Raw genomic sequence first — 23365 nt, forward strand, 5'->3', positions numbered from 1 at the left:
TTTTTTGTATACCAACTAAGGTTACTCCCCAGTTCCTCCAAAAAAAAAAAGACTAAGGGTACTCCCCAAGGCTTAACGTCGCTCTGCACTCGAGAAATAGTTGTATTCTTGGTGACAAGTTTACGTTTTATTTTCATGGGATTTCCAAACAGGCTAGGTAACTGAACGAGGGCAGAGCAGCAGTAAGCTAAAATTCAAACTTAGGAACAGAATTTTGTGTCCAATGCCCCCTAAACCATCATAGCACATTGTTATGGGTTTTATGTGCATAACATAAGCAAATGAGAGAGAGAGACAGAGAGAGAAAGTGATATATGATCTCACAAATCCAATGTAGGCTTTTATTTATTTACAAAAAAGTTGGAAGAGAGAATCCACATTTTCGAAGCTCCTCTCGTAAAATAGATCAGACAATGTCACAGAGGCTGTTTGACCAATGTAGCCTGCTTATTAGTTCTACAATAAGTCAGTAAGTCTAGATCCACAACCTAAGTATGACTTCAGACTTGTAGTTGTTGAAGAGAGAACGTCAAGTTCCTCAAATTATGTACTGATGGAGCCACGCTACCCAACCCACAACCAAGTATAACTTCAGGTCACTGCACATGCATTTTATTTGTTGTGTCGCAGGCAAGAGCCGATTACTCACATTTCACAAGTGTCCAAAAGAAGAAGAAAAAGAGCCCGTAGAGCTTAGAAACTTTATACTTCAATTTAAAATCAAACACTAAAGATATACATGTAGCAAAATTTTTAAGAGCCATTTAAACTCTAAAACATACATGAAGCAAATTTCTCAACAGCCATTTTACAACAATCGCCAGGGAGATAGAGACAGGAAAAGAAATATGATGCATATTTACAAAGTCGAAAAATAAAAAAGAAAAGAAAAAATCAGCCAAAAACAAAAATAGGTACACTTAGGAGATGCCCCTAAAAACAGACACCCCGTAATGCCCCTTCTAATGAACACGGATAGCCATGTGAACAACTCTACCCTCTTGCATCATTATGCCTTATCCACTAAAAAAATACAACATTTGGACTTTGGAGTCTTCTCATTGTTGTCAAGTTGATGAAACTCTAAAACTTCACAAACGTGAGATCATTACCCCAGGATACCAAACAAAAAAGATGGTTTGAAAGGTCGCCTTCAAGAATGACCAAAAAATAAATAAAAGAAGGCTCAAACGAAATCTGATTCTGTACAAATACTCTTCCAAAATTTTCCAGAAAGTCTCCCGCAAATGTGACGAACACCAACTGTTCCACTCAAATATAGGAAATATTTCAGTACAAACGACAATGTGATAGCACTTGCTGTATACCTTGAAATGAATTTAAATGAGTTTGCAATAAAAGAACCCTAGTATTAAATGATCAACTGATTATATGCGTTTTTCATTATGTGAAAGAAGGATTTAGGGAAATCTTCAAACCCTGGGAAGACAAACAGAGACAAGTTTTTGAGATGCATAGAAAAGTTAGAGCTAGACAATAAGTGTGAAAATAGGATATCTGTGCAAATTTACTAACCATTACAGTAACATACGGAGGTAATCTAGAAGTTGAGTAAATCTAAACAAATGTCAAATTCATTCAGTTGAGGATAGATGGCAGTACCTGAAGATACACCCGAGCTCTTGATGTAACATCTATTGGCAGAATGATAGGCAGATATGCCAATGAATCAAGTAATTCAAAAAATTTCCTGGACAACTGCTTTGGCAAACATTCAATGAAGCAACTCCAGTCCTAAACTTCAGCATCAAACCTAATATATTTTATCAAAGGGCGATCTCTTAACAGCCATACATGTATTGGAGATGGAGATATGGGAAGCAAAACTCAATGTGGCTCACCATTTTCTAATATCTCTGCGCAAAAATCTGTAGCCATTTATGGCTGATTCTTGGAGCATGAAATAGATTCTGGAAATAAATTCCAAGGATCACCAGGGCTCACCTGAGTCACCTCACAACCTATACTCCAATCTTGAATTCAGTACTTTGCCAGATAGTACTTTAGTGGTTCAGATTTCAAATTTCTTTTGCACGCTTACGCAATCAAGTATATCCCAGTCACACAAATAACTCCAAGCGCTGTAAGTTCATAAGAATTATTGGTGGCAACATCAAGTCACCCAGCCATGTCTCCAAGCCAAGAAATAAAACTTCCACTTAACTACACCATCAGATTACAACCCAGTTCCAAGATCATTTGCCAGCTGAAGTATGCCTCGCATCTGAAGATATGGATTTTCCAACAGCTTTTCATTGTTGCTCTGCACAGGAGGAGTAGATAGCAAACAAAAAAATGACATGTCACTCCAGTATCTAATAAATAGTTCTACAAAAAAAGAGTACATTCATCCAAAAAATAGCTCAACAAAATTATGACAAAAAAAGTCATGGATCTTTGTAATTTTAGGTCTTAATTTGTAGCATTGCTCTTGTATACTCCCCATGTACTCAGGCTTTGCTCACTTTTCTCTACAATAAAATCTTGTTACTTATAAAAAAATTTATAACAAAAATACAGAAACAGATAATGAAATAGCACATCAAAAAGAAACAGAAATTAGCACCTTTTTCTACTCTTTAAGCATGGATTTCCTCACAATGATATCTTACCAATTATAATTACCCATCTAAAATTAGGATTCATTTCTTACAGAAATATGCACTTGTAGAATATCATATGAGAATGGATTAGCATGTATGTTAAAGAGTAAAAATATACATGGAATTTAGCAACACCAGATTATTACTAATACACCTAATTAAAATGACATGATCTACTAATGTGTGTAAATGATACGTACATCCAGGATAGGCAATTCACAAGAATGCCTGGTTAAGTTCACAAGAAGACAGGTTGGCAGGTTTGTGGTCCATTCAAGACACTTTGCAAAGCTATATTCACAAGTGATTCCACAACTGTATAGATGCTAGTACGTAGTACATGAGTTAATTCAGAAAACATTATTCCAGGAAGTAATCAGTTAATTACAATGATGGCCAAGATAATTAATTTTTCTAATCATAAATGTTCTCATTTTCTTGTAGAAAGAAAATATGATAACAAGACACTATGAACTAAACTTCGACACTTCTCTTTGAAAAATGCCTAAACTAGACCCCCCTACAAATTCAAATTATGGACTCCAATCATAACTAGGCAGGTTTGACATATTTATGTATAACTAATAAAAATGAATACTGTACCATTGTATTTTCAAACAGTCAAGGTTCAAAATCACACATTTAACTTCACTGAATAATCACACATTTAACTTCACTGAATAAGGCCATACCTGCTGAGCTCTAACCACGAGATTCTGAAGCATGTGTTGGTACTTTTCAGGCTTTTCTGTCATCATTCGCTGCAAAATTCCAAACTTAAAATGAGTTGGCCACAAATTGAATCCAGGGGCATAAACAGTGCATGGTTATCAGTGGGGGAAAAAAAATTAAAATGAAAGCACTCTTACCTTCAAAAGAAAAGCTGAAGAATAATATGCCACCCTTGAATCTGTATCATCTAAAAGTTCCCTGCCAAAAACAAAAGTGCATTGAATTTTGAATGCATTTCAAGAATAGGTTAAGTGGGTAACACATTATAGGCTGCAAAGAAATGTAATCACCTGAAAAATTCTTCCCCACCAACTGCTTCGAATGCAACAGGATCTGTGCATTTACCAATTAGAAGTAACAGAAGGGTAGCCCGAATATCTGATGTAGCACCAGGGAGGTTTCCTCTTCCTTTGCTACCTACAGCAACACCTAATGCAATATTGTCTGTTGCCGCACCGGCAAGCTGAATCAGTGGCCAATAGAATAATGCAGCAGGAACAGAAGCCACTAACTGCATGGGCACAATGGCATTTCCACGAAGAAGAAGTGCTGCCAGTGAGGCTGTCTCATTGTCTAGTGGATTGCTGAATCTGCTATCAGTTTCTTTCCTTTTATCATTTTGGTGCCCATCATCTACATATGGCATTGCAGCTGCACGGGGGACTCTCAGGCACAACTGAGAGAATAGTATATCACACATCTGACAAAAAACAATGAGATGCCCATTAAAAAACATGAAACAAAAATATTTCACTAAACCATAAAAGTACATATAAAAAGCTTGATATAATCCAGATAAACCGAAAGCAAATCCCCCTTTTAGTTCAAATAAATCAGATGTAGGCCAGCTTGTTTCGTCTACTAAATTTTGATTTATTAGAAACAAATATATTAGTCAAAATCCAAAGTAACCAAATTCTTTTCTACAGTTAGAAATAATGGTTAAGTGATTTAAATTCAAAATTTCCTGTCAGCTTAGACTTTTGGAACAGGTATTAGATCATAATGGTATTAGAACAATTTTTTCCACCTAAGAGCAAAGAGACATAATTCTTGACCCATACGAAGTTATTTGTCAATATTCTATAAAAGTTGTGTATCACCATTTTATTCTTTAAACATCCAAACATATACAAAATATAGACTTTTGGAACAGGTATTAGATTATCATGGTATTAGAACAATTTTTATTACCTAAGAGCAAAGAGACAAATAATTCTTGGTCCATACAAAGTTATATGTCAATATACTGTAAAAGTTGTGTATCACCATTTTATTCTTTACACATCCAAACATATACAAAATATATACTCCCTCCATCCCAAAATAATAGTCCCGTTTCCATTTCAGGATGTTCCAAAATTATTGTCCACTACTGAAAAAGTCCAGAGAATATTTGGGATTAAGGCTTGTTGTTGTACTAAAAAAGTCCAAGGCAAAAACAAATGATTTTCAAATGAGACGTACAATTTAGGACTAGAAAACAGAAAAATGAAACTTGATAATGTATATAATGCAGTCTCCTTAAATATTGTGCACTCTAAAAAAGAAAAGAAAAAAAGCTATAATTTCGGGACAGAGGAACTGGGGAGTATCAAATGTATGGGCATCCAACAAAAATAATTTATATCCTAGGTAGTCCATATCCATCCTTCTTTTATACTCTACCTATATTAATATACAAAAGCTGAAACATAGAGAAAATTAAGATCTTAAAACCCTAGAATCGTCTAAAATATGGCTGTGTTAAGGCATAGATTTCAGCCAAGTGTAGTTTTTCCTTTAAAGATCTTATTTATTAATAAAAATAAATAAATTAATTAAAAAAAAAATTTACTAATATTCTTATCTAACCAACAAACTATTAATTAATTAATGTCAAATCATTAATATTGTATGAGATATATCCTCATGAACAATTGTTTCACTTGGCTCTTTCAATGAGCCAATTATCTCTTTGAAACTATTAATTAATTAATGTCAAATCATTAATATTGTATGAGATATATCCTCATGAACAATTGTTTCACTTGGCTCTTTCAATGAACCAATTATCTCTTTGATCGCTAAACATATTAGCTATTAATAAAGTGCACAACAAATACTTCATTTATATAAACCACATTATTATTTATTTATAAATTTTATATAAATAAAAATCTCATGTATAAGATGGGTTACAGCTTACAAGCTAGTGTATCTATAATGTCGGGATCAGACATAATATATAGTCAAAAGCTGTGCATGTTTTTCAAGTAATTACCTTCAAAATATTGATGCGGTCTGTTTCATTTATCACCAATAACAAAGCACTGCTCATTACATCTATCACTGCATTGGCTTTGTCAAGACGACCATTGTTGTCTACATGCCCAGGATCAGTGCTGCTTGAGTGCTGCATTTCGTTCTCATCTAACAAAAATTTGCATCGCATGAGAAGCCTCTCCAGAACAAATAAGAAACCCCATCTTATGTAGTTGTGCCTTGACTTTAAAAGCCCGCACAAAAGGCAAATGGGCAAAGGAACATCTGAAGTAGCTGAAGAATTGGCATCACCAGCAAGGGAAATTTTCTGCTTTAAGTTTTTAATATTGGACCAGATACTTGCATCCCTTTTCTCACTTATTTCTGCAATAAGCAGATCACCTAACCATATATAACCATTCCGGCGGTATGCAACTCTTTCTGAATGAAGAAGGGAATGTAATGTGGCCCATGAAGCTTTCATGCTGACACCATTTCTTGGAACCACATCTTCGATGCTTTCCAAAAACTTATATGATTTGGTTATCTGTATCATGTGGGAGAACTCATTGTCTAAATGAGTGAATGAACTTACTATTGTATCAAGTTTCTCAGTGACAATATCCAAGAGCTGCAATAACAGCAAGAACGTCAGACAGCAGCAACTTTAAGTGAAAAAAATGGTGATGAAATATAAATTCCCACATAAAGAAAATAATTCTGAATATATGATGTCCATATAAAGCTGGTGAATATCAGCAAGCACAGAAAATGATTACCAATGCAGAAGTCCATCGAAAGACAAAACCAAAAGAGAAATTGATAGGTATAGGGCCTTAGGTTCAAATATCACTAATCAAAAGATTACAAACAGACAGAAAAGAAAAACCCAACACTGAAATGAGATTATAGGACTGATCAAAGCTGAGCAATTCTTAAAGCCTCAATAGCTTGGATAACCTGACCAAGTCAAGTTTTGAACTCATTAGAGGCCAAGCAGACTAGAGAGAAAAGATTGCAACCTCCTCACATTTGGTTTTGGTCTAGTTGACTGGAAGCTCAGATTCTAGCTGTATCTAGTGCATAAACGCCAATTACTTTGTGTATGTGTGTTTATAAGGCGTAAATTCAAATTTATAAATGTGTATTGATTCATGTGTGATTAGTAGAAATAATACTTGTCAAGCAATTACTTCAAACTCTTGGAAAAAAAGATCTTTCAAGAATTCCAAAAAGAACCCCACAACACCCCCATATAAAGACCAACCTACTTCACACACACTTCTGAGACATTACCATATTTAATCGTTCACTGTTGGGATATCTGGACAGTTTTGAAGAAATTGATCTTCTCAAAATCTCCCCAATGCCTTCCACCCCAAGTTTAACAGAAATATAAAATGCTTCAGGTGCATCTGTAAGGGTGAGCAGGGCAGCAAGAGGTTGAATCTCATCATCACTATATTCATTGACTCCTGTAGCTATGCACGTTTCATTTATTTGATTCAAAACATAGTCAAAAAGTACCAAATACAGATTTCTCCTTTCTTCCCTAGAGTTTGCGAGAGAATACTGCATTGCAAAAGATATTAAGTAAATTAATACTTGCTTAATTGAGTTCTGGTAGAAAAAGGAAAGAAAATAATATTACATAAACTCCTACTTAGATTGTGGAAAAAAGATGAGAACTTTTGACCGATTGTTGCATTTTACAACTCATACTTTAAGAAAGAGGATACAAAAATTAAAGAGTATCCAATAATAAATGACACATTGAATTGTCACCATAAAAAATTCAGAATGTTAATTAAATTATTTCCTTAAATCAACATAAGAAACAATATCAACTAGGAATTATAAAAATTTAAAATTTCTTGCAGCCATCAATCTTCTTTAAGTACAAAACCTTCAGAGTATGCAAGTATTCTTGTGGCTATCATTTAGGACTCTACAATTTCTTCAAGCCATTACTCTTCTGTAAGGATTGTTTAAACTTTAAACATTCAGAACATCACCTTATCAAAAAAATAAAATAAATAAATAAAAACAAAGAACATCAACATTTTAGTAGTCTCCCTAAGTTTATAGAGTTGGCACATATTCTTCAAATGTGACACACATGCTAGTTACTAGGATAAATAGCAAAATGCTCCACTGTTATAAAGTTGGACATAGATGTTATTGTCCCCAATATGCTGATTACTGAGGGTATGGTGTCATATGCCAAAGGACCAAGGTATTTTTTTCTCTATCTGCCTATCAGAATGCCTATCATTCTTATCTTACTAACTGATCCAAAATAATAACAGATGAGGTGCATACCTCAAGAAAAATAAACTCAATTCCGCCAATCAGATCAACCTGGTTTATGAGAAAATTTGGAGTACTTGAATCGGTATCATTGGGTTCATCAGGAACTTGATAAAACATATTTGTTAACATGGAAATAAGCTTGCAATGAACTACTTCTGCCCACGAATTCTTCCTGCTAGTTTCCACAAATGCTTTAACAACCTGACAACAGAGACAGAAAATTATAGCAAACCTTAAGACTCAAAATTATTGACATAAGGCCCAATTTTTATAGTTAATAGAACAGAAAAGTTGAATGGCTAAGTGGAGACTGCAGCACAAAAGCATAAAAATCAAGTCACATACTCCACAAACCGAGCAGCTTTTTAAAATACCATTGTTCAACAAATTGACTTTCTTTCCTAAGAGCAGCTAGTGTAACAGGTGCAATTTTCAATCCAAGAATTTAGTAAGCCAAATAAGTAATGTTTATACAGTTTTTATCTAGTACTCTTTGCTGATTCAAGGTAATTCAGGCTAAACCAACAACAACTCCCAAGCAGAAAAATGATACCAGGACCAGACCCCATTCCCCTTCCAAAAATGCATGTCAGAAGCAAGGCCAAATCTTGAGCCCAATTGGATGCGAAGGAGTCTAAAGAATTAAAAAAAAAAAAAAGGTATTACGTACAGAAAGGCAATCTAAAAAATCAATAATAGTAAAACTTCAAACAAAGATCTAGTGAACAATGGTACCACCACTTGAGCCCCTAAACTTTCCATATCCTCAAACGTATGACGATTTTCTTCCTTCACAATGTCCACATCAAACATAATGAGACTATGTTCTAAATATCTAAGGAATGCTTACTGACCCAATTCCTTCATCAAAACAAGAGTTCAATAACCTTTATGGTAGTACCCACTGACTCGCGACAGATCTAAAAGTGAAGCTCCGCATATCAAATGCAAAAGTGCAGTGTAACAAAAGATGATCTACCGTCTCCCCACAACACAGGCTCATATAACACCACCCTACTAGCACGTCGCCTCTCTTAATGAGATTATCAAAAGTGAGGATCTTCCTCTATGTTGCCATCCATGCAAAGAAAGACCCTCCTTGGGGCAGCACCAAATACTGTTCTAAGGGAAGAGCATGGAACATTGAACCCTCAAGGCATTGTAAAAGGAGTGGACACAATTGAATATGTGATTTATTCCTACAACTAACACATAGCTCATTGTTTAAAAAGAACAATGCACTTCCTCAGGGAGACAAGTAACTCTAATAAAGATCTGTCAAATCAATATGGAATAAGAAGGTAAAATTATCTACCCCCAAAAGAATGAAGCACCAGTTGCAACATACATCAAGAGCAAAAGCGAAATATCTTGTATTATCCCACCCAGAACAAACACTCTATTAAGAGAATCTCATGGTTAGAGCAGTGAAAATGCAAAATATAATCTCCATGAAAGTATTGCATGAGCAAAACTAGGAAGTAAAAACCAACTCACCCTTATGTCAAGACCATTTAGTCGTTTTCTCCGGATTTTTCCTCTATCACAAACGAAATAAAGAAAACAGCTTAGAGCAGATGCCCAGACAGATTCTTCATCCTCTTCTGTCTGTGAAGTAATATCAAGGGTATGAGATAGTAAAAAACTAAAAAGAACATGATACACTTCTTATTAAATATAGCAAAGAGTAGATAAGGACAACATCATGGTTGAAACATCTTCTAATATTAAATTAGAAGAAAATATCTTCGTTTTCTTTGTTCCCCAAACCAAATTGCTCTCATTTTTCCCACCAATTCCTATTTGGCATGCTTATTTATCTTTAAAGTTTCTTATCTACCCTAGTTGTACAACCCAAATCTTAATCAACCCCTCCTCACAATCCGTCTTCTTAAAATGCAAAACTTGTAAATGCACATTATCATTAATTAACCATTTTTATACTTCTAATCCCACTGGTGATTAACTAATGCAACAAAATTTCAAGAAACAATGACCTCCAATAGTTCTTAACATCCCAATTCTATAGATCAGAAATATATTTAATCGAATTTATGAACCAAAAGAACAAAACCAATAAAAGTGTAGCTTCGCCAAACAACAACAAAAATTACACAAAATGGGAGGTTAGAACTGTTTTGAAACAAGTTACTAATCTCTTACAAGTTTCTAAAGCATAATACTACCCAATTACAAAGCTCCTCACAGCTTGAAAATCAAATCCAATAATTTGCTAAACTAAAATAACTTCTACATTGAATTGCATGATGCATGTCATGTTGCACTACTGAAGAGAAAATGAGATGATCACATAGTACAATTAAAGTCATCTGCTCCTCAAATTGTTACATCCAAAGAATGTTCAATTCCTTAAAGTAAGAAAACTCAAGATAAATTAGTGCAAATAAAAGTTGCTTTAATGATGTTATGTGAAAAGGAAAATTTCTTTAGGTCCAACCTTGCAGAGCACCCTTATATGATGACAGACCAATTATACCTGAACAAGAAGAAGTAGTATCTCATATAAAATGTTTAAAATCCAGGACTCAAAATTATCAATAGCTGAGAAAGTGCCAATCTTCTTAACAGAATCTTCCTTTCCTTTCCCATGGATTGTCAGTTGAGCTTCATTATCAAAATAAGACTCTGGAGAATATTCTTCTTCTATTGTGGAAGCATCGTCAATTATAATTGGCTCTAATAAATGAGCATGGACACCAAGATTCAGAATTAAATCAAAAGCACGAGCCCTGCAAGCCGGCTTTGTAGAACTAAGCATTTCCTGGAACATAATTTAAATTATATTTTACTAAAAACACAAAAAAAATGAACAAGAAGGCATCACTGAAAGTAATATAGTTGATGGATCACCTCAAGCATAGATAGAGTTAGAGGAGCAGCGGTCCCAGAATCTAAAACATACCTGCAAAAAAAAATCGATAACCTTTTACCATGATCAATCTGTAATACCATTCGACAAAGAAAACAAAACAATCACATGAACCAATCGACTACGTCAATAGGCCAGCAGTGGAAAAGTTGACTAAACCTTCAAAGATACTGAAACCCACGTTGTTGTATGTACATGCAGGCATACACACACACACTCACAAGCACTTAATGGATCTTGAACCCACGACCTCAACCCTCCATCCCATTATTAAGGGAAAGAGGAAGTGTCATTTGGGACAGATAATTAGCAAAGCCTATTTTTTGGAAGTAATTCTTGACTCAATAAGAATTATGTTTGAGTACTTGGCCATCTAGATCATACAACCAAGACAAAACACACAATAAGAAAAGTTCATGGCTCCAAATTTGAGTTGAGATATTTGCATAGTATTGCCTTTTATATCTACAGACCATTGTACATAATTATCAGATATCTCTAATTTCTAGAATGTCAGAGGCTTTCAATCAAGGGTGAAAACATGCTAATATTCACAGTTAAATAATTCAACATTCATTCATGGACAAAATTCAATCTATAAATATTCGAAGTTGTACATTCTCTGCAAAACAAAATTATCATCTAGAAATAAGCTTCACAAAGGGTCACTCTCCAAAAAATGCAAAAAAATGATGATGGTCAACCAAATTTCTTAAGTACACAGCAGGATACAGGATCAATCTATCAATTATCCAGGCATAGCACACACATGTACATGCACATAGGTCAAACATCAAGAACATATTGAACAATACCAGCCAACCAATGCATTGGAACATACATGTCAATGACAAGTTTGACAAGGACGCTCACAGCGACATCCATGGACGGCTTTCGACTGTTATTACTTAATTTAGAAGATAGTGTCATTAGATTTGTTGAAGATGTCTCTGAGCAAACTGCAGCAATAACGTCGCGTACCTCAGCAGGATTCAATCGCAAAGGTTGTTGTTCACTGATCAACAACAAAACGTTTGATAAGAGAGAGGAACAAAACAACAAAAAGTTTTTTTTTTTTTTTGATAAGTAACAAAAAATAACAATTTATAAAAACTAATAATCTAAATTTCCTGTTCAGATACACATAAGCAGCAAGCAGTGCCTCATGACAAATTCAGACAACTAACCAGCATCAACAAATATGCTAACTCATCCATCAACTGTAATGTTAACTTTTATATGAAAAATAACATAACCAAGCTTGAAGTGATAGTGGACAAAAGAAGTCATATACTGTTGGCCTGAGCTTCACATTCAAAAACATATAATTTCATTATATATATAACAGAACACATCATTTTACAAATAGATCATCCTGGTGCAGATACAAGGAAAACAACCAGTTCAAAAGCACTAAGGATAAAATTAACAACTTTGACAATTTATTGAGAAAAAATAGTGCTACTCTGAGAATTTAAAAAATAAATCAAAATAAATAAAAAAGAAAGAATACTTTAGGTATTATTGAAATTGCTGAGTGCATCACCAACAAGACCACTGTACCTGTAGTGACGATATTGGAAGAGCGGTTTAGCCCTTGGACGGAATGTGCTCACAGGAGAATCCTCCCTGAAAAAGTAGGCAGTGTATAAGTGGCTTAAGAAGCATAATTCAAACATTTGGAATTTGATTCCAAGGTGCTTAACATGGATTGTTTGGTTGGAACGAAATTGTCGCTCCTTTGAGGACAATGAGAAGACGTTGGATGAGTTAAAGGTTTTATGCCAACATAGTCTTTTTGAGTGGTCTCATTGTTGGGGTTTTACTGATTTTTCTTCTCTCTCTGAGTTTATGTTTTCCCTTAGATTAGTTTCCTGATTACCCTCTTTTTTGCTTTGCTGTTTGTTTTATCTTTTTCTTGTTTTTCATCATCATGACCAACTTGTACTCTTCCTTATTTACTCATTAATAATAGTTCTCTGATTACCTATCAAAAAAACAAAAAAAAAAAAAAGTAGGAAGTGCAATACTCAAAATTGTAGTCATATGATCTAATTCTTTTACTAAACTACAGTTCTGGTTTTAATTTATGTGAAGATTTAGTTTATGTAGGTCCAAAACCATCTGTAAATTTGTTCAATAAGCCTCCACAAGACAGCGTCGCTTCCACAACTACCACAGGTTCAATTCCAACAACGTGCATAATAAAAGAAACACCTTCAAATTTTCATTTTTTATTATTAAAACCATATGTGCAACAAAGAAGAGAACCAAAGAAAATAGCATCAACTCAAATGTAGGAACACATCAATATAGTATGCACATATATTCTTCTTTTTTTATAATTCAATAACTACAACAATGGGGAATGGGGGGATTTGAACCCTGGTTCTCCGCATGAAGGAGAGCAAGTAATGCCACCGATCTACAAGGGTCTTGGCACGTGCGCGTGCGCACATGCACACATACACACATATAAATCTGTGTCTCAGTGTGTGTATAATTTCAATAAGCACGTATTTAATCTTAAAAGACAAGATCAAAATTGAAAACCTCACTCTATCTTGTTTAACAATGTTCTATGCTCAATACTACAACCCATTTTAGGATAAGTTAGTAAAAATCATACGACCAGAATCAGGTTCAAACCTCATTGAACTTCTTTTTTTAACATCCCCTCACCTTACTAATATATCACAAAAACCACTCTCAAGTCTCATGATGTTAATGCACTCACACCATCAACATTATTTAGACACAGGGGTAACCAGGTCCTGTAAAATATATAGTAGGACCCAAAAAAATTCAGATACATTAATCTACAAAGTGGACTGGAATTACAATCAAAGGGAAAGAATAACAATGATTGGAAAAACAAATTACTCCAAACATGTCAAAGCAATCATGTGAGAGAGGACATGCCAAATTTGACAAGGGCCTAACTAGGTGATCCAACACGTTATAGAACACAATTAAATCCATGGACACTAATTAATGATGTACAACAGATTTATGAGCAATAGGCTTAAAAGAATAACGATAATTCAGAGTACCAAACAAGTCAAAGCAATTTTTTGAAAGAGAGAACATGCCAAATTTGATGAGGGCCTTGTTTAGTGCGTTTAGACGCTGTTATTGCTCGCAAGTGCGGCCTAGCATACGCAGAATTGGTAATTGTTGTCACTGGTAAAGGCTGCAATAGTTGATCAAGAAAAGGCATATCAGAAGTTCCAAAATATTTCCAAGGCTGGCCCTTCATTTTAGCTTCCATGTCTCCTACAAGTAATGCTGCAGCACCAACTTCTAGAAAATTACGTGTTCTCATGTCTTGGGGATTCATGGCTCGTTCACTGTATACAAAACATGTCAATTACTCTAGTCACTTATTTGAGCAAAAAGAAGGAACATAAAATAGACAAATTAAACTAAACACACATAAAACATCAATTACCTTTCAAATGGCAAAGATGATGACTGATATTCCCCAGGCCAGCGCCATTCCAAAACATCATGTGCAATAAATTCATGATCTACTAATTCATCAACTTTTTCAATGATTGGTAAGTTTGAAACAGATACAGTAGAAGCATCTTTCTTCTCTGAAGTTTCTCCAGCATTTGCAGGGCTTAATTGTGAATTGAAGGATCTACTCAACAAAGATGACAATGTTGGAAGTGATTGTCTTGATGTAGCTCCAGCAAAGGCAGCTGGTTGGAAAGACCGTCTTGGCATATGTTGAGCCACAAGGGAACGTACATAATTTAATGACTTAACAAGTGCCCCAGAAGCAAAACTAGATACAGGCAAAGGAGAGATATTTGTAGATGCTGCTGATGCACCTGCTTGTTGATCTAATGGCCGTGACAATGGTGACACCTTTTGGTTTGGACTAGTATCACACTCAGCAATTGTGTTCACACAAAATCGATCTATCTGCTGTAATGTGTCCATACTTGGTTTATATCTGCAGAGAGAAGAAGGAACTGTAAACTCCTAAAATCAAAAGGTACAGGCTAACAGAGATGGCTTCTCAATCAACAGGTATTCCAGCAGAAAGACAGAAACCGCTTGCTTATTCCATAAACATAGGGGTTGCTGCCATAGCAGTAAGCACCCACCAACTTATAGATTTCAGGCAGGGCAAAGAGAGTTTTCTAAAATCCACATCAATGAATCAACCAAGTCCATCAAAGATTTCTTTTTCTTTTTTTTTTGTGCAGAGAAGCATATTTGAAAGGCAACTTAACAATTCACCAAAAAAGAAAAGGTGACTTTAACAAAATAGCATTGCCAGAACATCAAGGATGGTCCACGCACTGTTGCACCAAGTATTGGCTATAATTGAAAACCAGACTAAATAAAGAACATACCTCAAAAGGTACCGTTTCAAAAGTGCCACACACCTTGCGACTACAGCTGGGCTGGTGCAGAAAAAAAAAATTCATATAGTTCAGAAGAGTCAATGTAGTAACAAACATTACCCAACGTACTTTGCTCAAAGCAAAAGCGAGAAATAGAAAAAGACACAAATAGCAAGTTTTGCACATGGAATAAAACATAACTATAATATATATACCAAAAACGCTGCATAGACATAAATTTTCTAGGGTGAGCATGCACATGCACAAGATAATTCATACTCATCCAACTAAAAGTGGATGTCTCAGCCCTTTTGTCTGTTGTAGAATGAGTGTTCACTTTCGTAAAGCCAATATACTATATTTTTCATTTTACAATATAGCCCTAATAAAGGCAAGCAATGCTCCTACCCTCAATTTGGGATAGACGGGGGGCATCTAAAGCTTCAATCCTAGTTAAACCCAGTACATATACTAAAGTGCAATAATACTGGGACTCAATAAAGTGAAATATGCACCATAAAGAGAATGGGAAATGGTGCTTTTTGCTTTGGTTTTGTGCCAAACTTTCAATTTAGGAATTTACAGTTTATGTGTGCAGTCCACAAGTGACATTAGATGTAGACAAGTTTTAAAGTTTTGAAGATCATTACACTATTGAGGTTATAGTCAAAGCAGTTTCTTATTAGAGTAAAAAAAAAAATTGAGAGTTATAAGTCAGTTTTGGTGTGCAGAGGCAGAATTGCAATTTCCAGGAAATCACGCACAATGTCCTATTTGTAATTCATTTAGAGGTATCTTCATAACCAAGTATCTAAGAGTCAATAAAAAGTATTAAATTTTTTTTTCTTTAGTATTAAGCAACTGTGCTCTGCCTATAAATTGAACGTTCTAATTCTATTAAAATAAGGAAGAATTTAAGAGATGTTATCTTCCTCCCCTTTTGCATCTTCTGTTATTCTAATTTTCTGCTTCTCTAAAAGTGCTCTGCTTCACCACTGATTTCTCAACTCAAACAACAACCGTTCCATATTTCTCTATTTTTTCTTGGTAAATTGCACATACATGGTCATGAATTCACAACCTCACTATCCACCCCATTCTTATGGGGTGTGCAAGTGCCATTTGAGCTAGAGATTTCTCTGTTTTCTAAGTTGTAAAGCCCCTCAACCCCCCCCCCCCCCCAAAAAAAAAATCACAAAAAGAACACATATATAAAAAAAAATGGAGCTCTAAAGCCACTCTATCAACCCTAGCAATCTCCCACCCTTTTTTTTTTGGGGGCGTATGTTCTTACTATTTTTTTCTTGCAAAAAAGCCCTAAGGTTTGATGCCATTTTTCACTCGCCCATTTGTTATCATGCTAGTGAGCCTTCCAGCATGTACGATCGTCATACTCAAATGTTACGTCTGCAATACTAAAAGTAAAACACTAAGGTTTGATGCAGGACAGCTCCTTAACGTAAGTTCAAGGATGCCATTAACGTATGTATATTTGTGTCCATTTCCGTAAAAACATGTAACATATTCAGCTCATACCTACTTTAATATTACAAAATCTTATAGAAACATGTGTAAGCCAGTACTTCTGAGAATCTTTCTACTAGAAGACATCACATTGTTTTCTAATTCAATTCCAATTACACTAAGTTAACTAAGGTACTATGTGTTAGAAACATCTCAATCATGTAAATATGGCACCAGACCAGGATACCATGCCATTCATGTCGAATACCCTGAACCATTTGATAAAAATCTGTTACTATATCAACAAGCTATATAGCAAGAAACACGATGATCAGACTCATTTTTCTTATATCGAGCCATCTATCATCACATGATTCTCAAGTTCAATTCCAGGTATATTCAGTTGCATGTTGTTGTCTACAGCAAAGAAACAACTGAATCCATATAAAGATGGCACCACTGACCCCTGTACAGCTGTACCACATCATCATGACCAATAAGTTAATAACTTTTTGTATTGACTAACATTCACATTAATGAAGCCCTTAAAGACATGTAGAATACTAAGCAAACCGTGTAACTGGAATGAGTATAATCAAATACACAACAATAACGAAATCGCTACAACATACCTGCGCTCCCTCTCTGCAATTGTATGGTCTAGAATCACACTGTAAGCCAGGTCAGTTGTTGCAGGATTTGCCAGATAGTCCTGCCATTGATAAATTCAACATTGAATTCTCAATCAAATGGGTTTTAGGTCAATGAGCTACACCCATAGTTCTCAGCTTATCAATCCTGCTTCGGGCCAAGACAAATGATATAATTTTATTCTGTGAAAAGTCTATTGAGTTCAGTTTAACCCCCCCAACCATATTAAGAATACATCTGTGTTTTATAACCATTCCGGGCCAAACTTTAAATTCAACTCTTCACAGTACTCAAGACCCACATTTGGCATCATTTTCAGGCCAATACAAATTATATAAATTTATGCTATGAAAAATTTACTGAATTCAGTTTAATCTCCAAGTCCCAAACATATAACCAATGCTTTCAATCAGTGAAACTTTGTTTTATAACCAGTCCACATCAAATTAATACAATTTTACAAAAGAATGAGATCCATGAGGTCTGGGGTTCAAAACCTCTAACCAGTATCTTGAGGCACGCCCAAGGGATTTTTCCTTGTAATTACCACACCTAGGGCAAAAGTTGTGCTTGAAGAGACATATAGGACCGCACCCTTTTGTGCCACAACTCTAATATGACAGACTGTGAGTAATGGGAAAAAAAAAAAAAAAGGTAGTGGGTTCATGTGAAAGTAATAGCCAGCCAATCACAATCTGTCACATTGGATAGTTGTGGAAAAGGGTGCACCAAAGTGTATGGTCTTAGAATTACTCCTAGAAACTCTCATTAGCAAAAATAATACTAATAAATAAATAATAAAGTAATACTTCTGCACTGCCTCATTTTATTTATCAAAAAATATATCCAAACAAACCTAAGCATTAAATTCAACTCTCCACGGTAGTCAAGCGCCAAAAATGGCAACATTTTTAATAAAGGCCAGCAAGATTCTAACCTCAATTTCCAAAAATAATTTCACGTAAATTTAAAAAAAAAAAACAAAAACAAAAACATCCACAGAGCTACTTTATTACACGTAATGAAGAATGACAATTCCAGCAATAGAATTAAATTCCTCTGGTTAACTAACAAAATGTAAGAAGATAAATTCAGTAATAAGCTTTTAATGCACACTAATTTGGTTCATTTTATAGCTGAGCTGTCCACATTTAGAAAACAAACAAAACCAACAAATACACGAGACCTAAACTTCTTTATTTCCATTTCTTTTATTTCTCAGCAACCAAGCAGAGAACAAATCTCGAATTCAAAATAAATAAATAATTCACAAATCGATACTCGGAATCCAACAAATTTAACGAACCTTGAGAGTTCTGGAAGCTTCGGAGACGACGACAGCGGAGGGACCCGCATGGTGCGACGTGGCAGCAGAGGAAGCGAAAGAGAAAGAGAAAGACGACGACGAAGCCAAAGACAGCGAGGACGACGAAGACAGAGAGGACGACGAAGAAGAAGAGAGGCAATCGGCAACGGCGCGGCGCAGCGGCTCGGGCGGCTTCTTGAGCGACGAGGATCTCAGCCGCGAGACTCCGCCGGGACCGCCGAGCTGGAGCCTCGAGCTTCCGGCGGGGCTCCGCGAGGGGCTGTAGGTCGACGACATGGATTTCGAGGAGAGGCACGGAAATCTCAGTGAATCTCGCGGTGAGCTTAATAAAATCGCTCCCCCTTCAAACCAAAAACAAAACAAACAAACAAAAAAAAAAACTTGGTTCTAGTTTCTCTCTTACAGTGTATTTCTTTGTTTCTTTTTTTTTCTATTTTTTCTCTCTACATTTGTAACTATAAGAGAAAATTGAATAAACTGTTCGTTGGCGTGAAAGTGAAATGGAAAGAAAGTCTCAAAAGAGAGAGAGAGTTCTTCAATTTCGGAAGTGAAAGTATTAGCTGTACGTATAGGCGTAGTTTTATGAGGGATATTAGCTGGCATGCGCTAGAATTTGTCACTTTTTTAAGATTGAGGCATTGAAGATTATTTAAAAGGTCAATTTGGGAACCTAAATATTAAATAAATAAATAAATAAATAAAAATTATTCCTATCTAGGGCTGAGTAAGAGTGGAGTGTGACTGTCTGATGTGGGATTTTAAAGGTACTTATTGGGCTTGAATTTAATAGCTCGGAACGAATCACACACAATACTGCCGTTTGAACATGTAACGTTGGAGGGCCCGTTGATTGTGGCCTTGTGGGGGAGACAAAGGGGAGTAACCCTAGTTCTTCTTCTTAGATCCAAACCCAGACAAATCTATATACAGGGTTAGGTTTAAGTTACATTTTGTGTAACTCTAAGCAATATTATACCACCCAATAACTTATTATTGAATTAATATTTTGAAAATCAAACCGTTAAATTACATGTTCTATATGTTCTTAAGATGCATGCCAATTTTCATATCAATCGGATATTATATACCATTTGATCTATAAACTCATCTTTTATGCATTATTTTAAACTACAAAAATTTGAATTTTAACAATTGATTGATGATATGACTATTAATTTTTTATCACCTCGATATTTTACAAACATGAAGAATATACCAAGATAATGTAATCTGACAATGGATTTGTCAATATTCGCATCCAATTAAAAAATATTGAATGGTGTAATATTGCTTAGAGTTACAACAAGTGTAACTTGAACTCAACCCATATATATATATATATATATATATATATTAGGAATTGGATAATAAAGTTCTATTATAACAATAACCATAGCTTTAGAAATAAGGACAGTTAAAGAACCGGAAAAAGGTTTGATTTCCAATTTTTATCCAATCAATTGAGGGTTTGATTTTCGACTGAACCAACCGATTTGGTTTAGTTTTTAAAACCGTGACAATAACTATATTTTAATCCCAATATTTTGGGATTTACTATAAATTCTTAGGGTAAAATGCAAAACTAACCCTCTAAATTTTTTCAGATTTCATTTCAGTCCTCTAACTTTCAATTTTATTAAATTAAGGCTTTTCCATCAATTTTTGTTATGTGCTATGGTTAATTTTTCAATTTTATAAATTTTTCTTCAAATTTTTAAATTAAAAAAATTCAATTAATAATTGAAAAATATTTTCCATATTTTTTTTTCAAAAAATTATAACAAAAATTATCGGAAATGCCTTAATTGAATAAATCTAAAACTTAGAGAACTGAAATGAACGAAAGTAAAACTAGAGGACTGAAATGAAATCTAAAGAAAGTTAGAGAGTCAATTTTGCATTTTAGCCAAATTCTTAATAAATTAGTCGAGTAGTTTTCATTGTTGATTTTAACAAAGAGTAATATTGGCCGTTTCTTCCTTAATTGAGGTATATTATAATTTTTTGGAAAATGTTATAATGTACCAATTAAACTATAAAGCTATTACAGCATGTTAGAGTTGTTGTTTTTTTTAGAAGGCATGTTAGAGTTTTAAGTTGTGTATTTTAAATAACAAATTATTCAATATGTTCTCTTTATTTGTAAATGACTATGTGTATATGGTGAGATTTGAACCCACTATAATTAAATCTTACCTTGGATACACTAAGTTTTGATGTTGGATGATAACATTTTATTTTATTTTGTTTTGTTTTTGTTTTTTGTTTTTTGTTTTTTCTTTACTTTTTGCACATTAAAGCTATCCTATAACTCGTAGTGTCACTTTTCAACTATGGACTTTTGGGAATTACCAAATTTAGAACTGTATTTGGCTTATTTTTAATATAGAAAATTTTAGGCAATAACAATTTTGGACTTTTTTCCGTTAATGATAAATTTTTCTAAAGTTTAATCTCATCTCTAAATTATCAATTTTACTAATTCAGATTATACAAAAATTTAGCAATTTAATTATATCCTCACTGCCACTTGTTAAGAAAGTAATTTAACTACCGAAAATGTATAAATTGCATTTCTTTTGACTTATCTAATCTCATATTTATAAGGATTTAAGCGAGAGCAAGATGAATCACTCAATTTATTAAAAAATTGGCAAAATAGGACAATTATAGCATTTAACCATTCAAAAATTTACAGACTAAATTGAAACAACTAATAACATTATAAATAAACTTAATCTCTTGCATATAATTCATGAACCTACTTTGTAATACTCATTGTCATTTTCCATAAGACAAATATCATAAATAATTTAATAGATATGTTATTTTTAGAATAGAGCAAATTATTTTACAAAATATTTTACAAACTACTGATATGGTGAATGGTTATTAGTATGTAAAAAAATGATATTAGTATCGGACTTAAATAAGGAGAAATTATAAGATCCACATGGTGGACAAGTGATGTGATCCATCATTCCAGTAAAGTACTTTTAAAAAAAAAAAATTATTATGACATTTAGCAAATAAACTATAAAAAATTACGAATTACTAAACCAAAAAACATGAAACATAATTGCATACAACCATCTATTCCTTTATTTCAAAGGCATTTAGCAACTTGTTTCTTCTCATCTTGGTTCCTCGTTCTTATCCATTTATTTGAGTTGTGTGTGTAAATGTTCCCACTAGTTACATAAAATGCGTGACCCTTTTGTCTTCATTTTCGTTCTTTTTGACTTAAACTTCTTGAAGCCGTAACCTCTGAATTTAATTGGGAAAAAGCATGAACAGTCACTTTGACTTTTTTTTGGGGAGAAACAACAGTCACTTGACTTAAGAGTGTTAAAAAACAAACAATGTCTTAAAATAAAAAAACAAAAACAAAAACAATAACAGTACCGCTAGGAATCCAAGAAGACCATAAAATTTCACTAACAAACATGATCAGTCGCATTATTGGATAAATAAAAGCCAGTAATTTCGTTTTCAAACAACATACATTTGTAAAAAAAGTCCAAAAGCCATTGAATTTTAATCTTAATTGAACTAAAAATCTGGAATTTATTACACAACCTTTTGTTACGTCATTATCAATGCTTTATTTATTTATCAAGTACTTGTCGTTAAATTATACATGCACCACAGAACGACAGCATAGTTACTAACTTACTACCGTTTTATAACTAAGAAACAAAAGGACTCGCGTTTTGCTTAAAGCATTCACATACAGTTGGAAATGTCATCTTATCTTATTTTACTATCTCAAAAAATTACTTTATCAATTATACCATACTATTTTATAATACACCTAACATCCCAACTTTTATTTTACAATACAACACATTAAAATAATATAAATTATACAATAAAATAATAAACAAATTATCTATCACTCCTCTCTCTCTTATTTCTATCCCTGCCTCTATGTCTCTCTCTCAACAACCAAACAACCCAATCGCCACCACACCACCACAATACTCACCACGCCACCATTACCCACTGCCCACCAAAATCCCATCGGAACCAAAAATCCAAATAAAGAAAGAAAAAAAAAAAAAAAAAAAAAAAACCAATCAACCCAGTCACCACCACCGCGCCTCCACCATTCCCATCACGCCACCACTACCCATTGCCCACCAAAATCCCACCAGAACAAAAACCCATATTAAAAAATAAATAGAAAAACTAGATCAACCTCAATCAAAACCCAAACAGTTGTTGAGCAAAACCTCGACCAAAATCCCCGGAAAACACACAAAACACAACACACATCGCACCACCGCTAGATCAACACCGCCACTGACGCTAGATCAACACCATAACAACATCGCCATCGCACCGCCGCTAGATCAACACCACGCCGATCTCAACCCACTCTACCAGGACCACACCACCGAACCACCGGATAACGCTGGACCCATGACCACGCCAGAAAAAATGAACCATTGTGAGAGAGATGTGAAACTAAGAATGTTCTCTAGAAAGAGAGAATATGAGACAATGAAGAGAGAGAAAGTGGCAGATATTTATAGGTGAGAATAAAAAAATATTATTTTGTTTTACAATGCTGCTATAGTACCATCGTAAATTTACGATGGTACTGTAGCAGTATTACAAATTTTTTCGCAATTCTAAGCTTTTACAAGTTCAAATGATGGAGGTTTTTGAGAGACAAATGTTAAATAAAAGCAACATATGGCATTTAGCATTCTCATTGTGAATGCTCTTACATGAGTTACATCCGCGATCGAGT

General features: G+C 34.3%; 1 protein-coding gene across 4 annotated transcripts; it reads right to left on the minus strand.

The window, feature by feature from the left end:
- Window positions 1-693: 693 nt before the first annotated feature.
- LOC126697453 (uncharacterized) lies at window positions 694-19160 on the minus strand. Of its 4 annotated transcripts, XM_050394462.1 has the most exons (19): window positions 18586-19159; window positions 17261-17340; window positions 15174-15224; window positions 14255-14767; window positions 13896-14153; window positions 12367-12432; window positions 11645-11818; window positions 10785-10836; window positions 10411-10695; window positions 9411-9521; window positions 7923-8114; window positions 6897-7172; window positions 5620-6231; window positions 3647-4056; window positions 3494-3554; window positions 3317-3385; window positions 1863-2284; window positions 1624-1774; window positions 694-1263 (listed from the first exon to the last, which is right to left on the minus strand). In XM_050394462.1, exons 1-17 carry the CDS (start codon window positions 18880-18882, stop codon window positions 2198-2200), a joined length of 3594 nt encoding a protein of 1197 aa, XP_050250419.1. In that variant the 5' UTR covers window positions 18883-19159; the 3' UTR covers window positions 694-1263; window positions 1624-1774; window positions 1863-2197. The 4 variants fall into 4 exon arrangements, with proteins under 4 accessions (XP_050250419.1, XP_050250418.1, XP_050250421.1 ...); XM_050394461.1 differs by having other exon boundaries at window positions 1624-2284; XM_050394464.1 differs by having other exon boundaries at window positions 1624-2284; window positions 17261-17426; window positions 18586-18734.
- Between the last annotated feature and the right edge of the window lie 4205 nt (window positions 19161-23365).

The sequence above is a fragment of the Quercus robur genome, chromosome 8 (assembly GCF_932294415.1).
Source record: "Quercus robur chromosome 8, dhQueRobu3.1, whole genome shotgun sequence".
Lineage (NCBI taxonomy): Eukaryota > Viridiplantae > Streptophyta > Magnoliopsida > Fagales > Fagaceae > Quercus > Quercus robur.

Bases quoted from the DNA above. Each gene is read 5' to 3' on its own strand.
- LOC126697453 (XM_050394462.1), bottom strand. From the start codon at position 18,882: ATGTCGTCGACCTACAGCCCCTCGCGGAGCCCCGCCGGAAGCTCGAGG. The intron at 6,232-6,896 runs GTAATGTCTCAG...CTGTTATTGCAG, and splicing joins ACAGTGAACGATTAAATATG to CTCTTGGATATTGTCACTGA. The intron at 2,285-3,316 runs GTATGGCCTTAT...CCTCCTGTGCAG, and splicing joins TCGTGGTTAGAGCTCAGCAG to AGCAACAATGAAAAGCTGTT.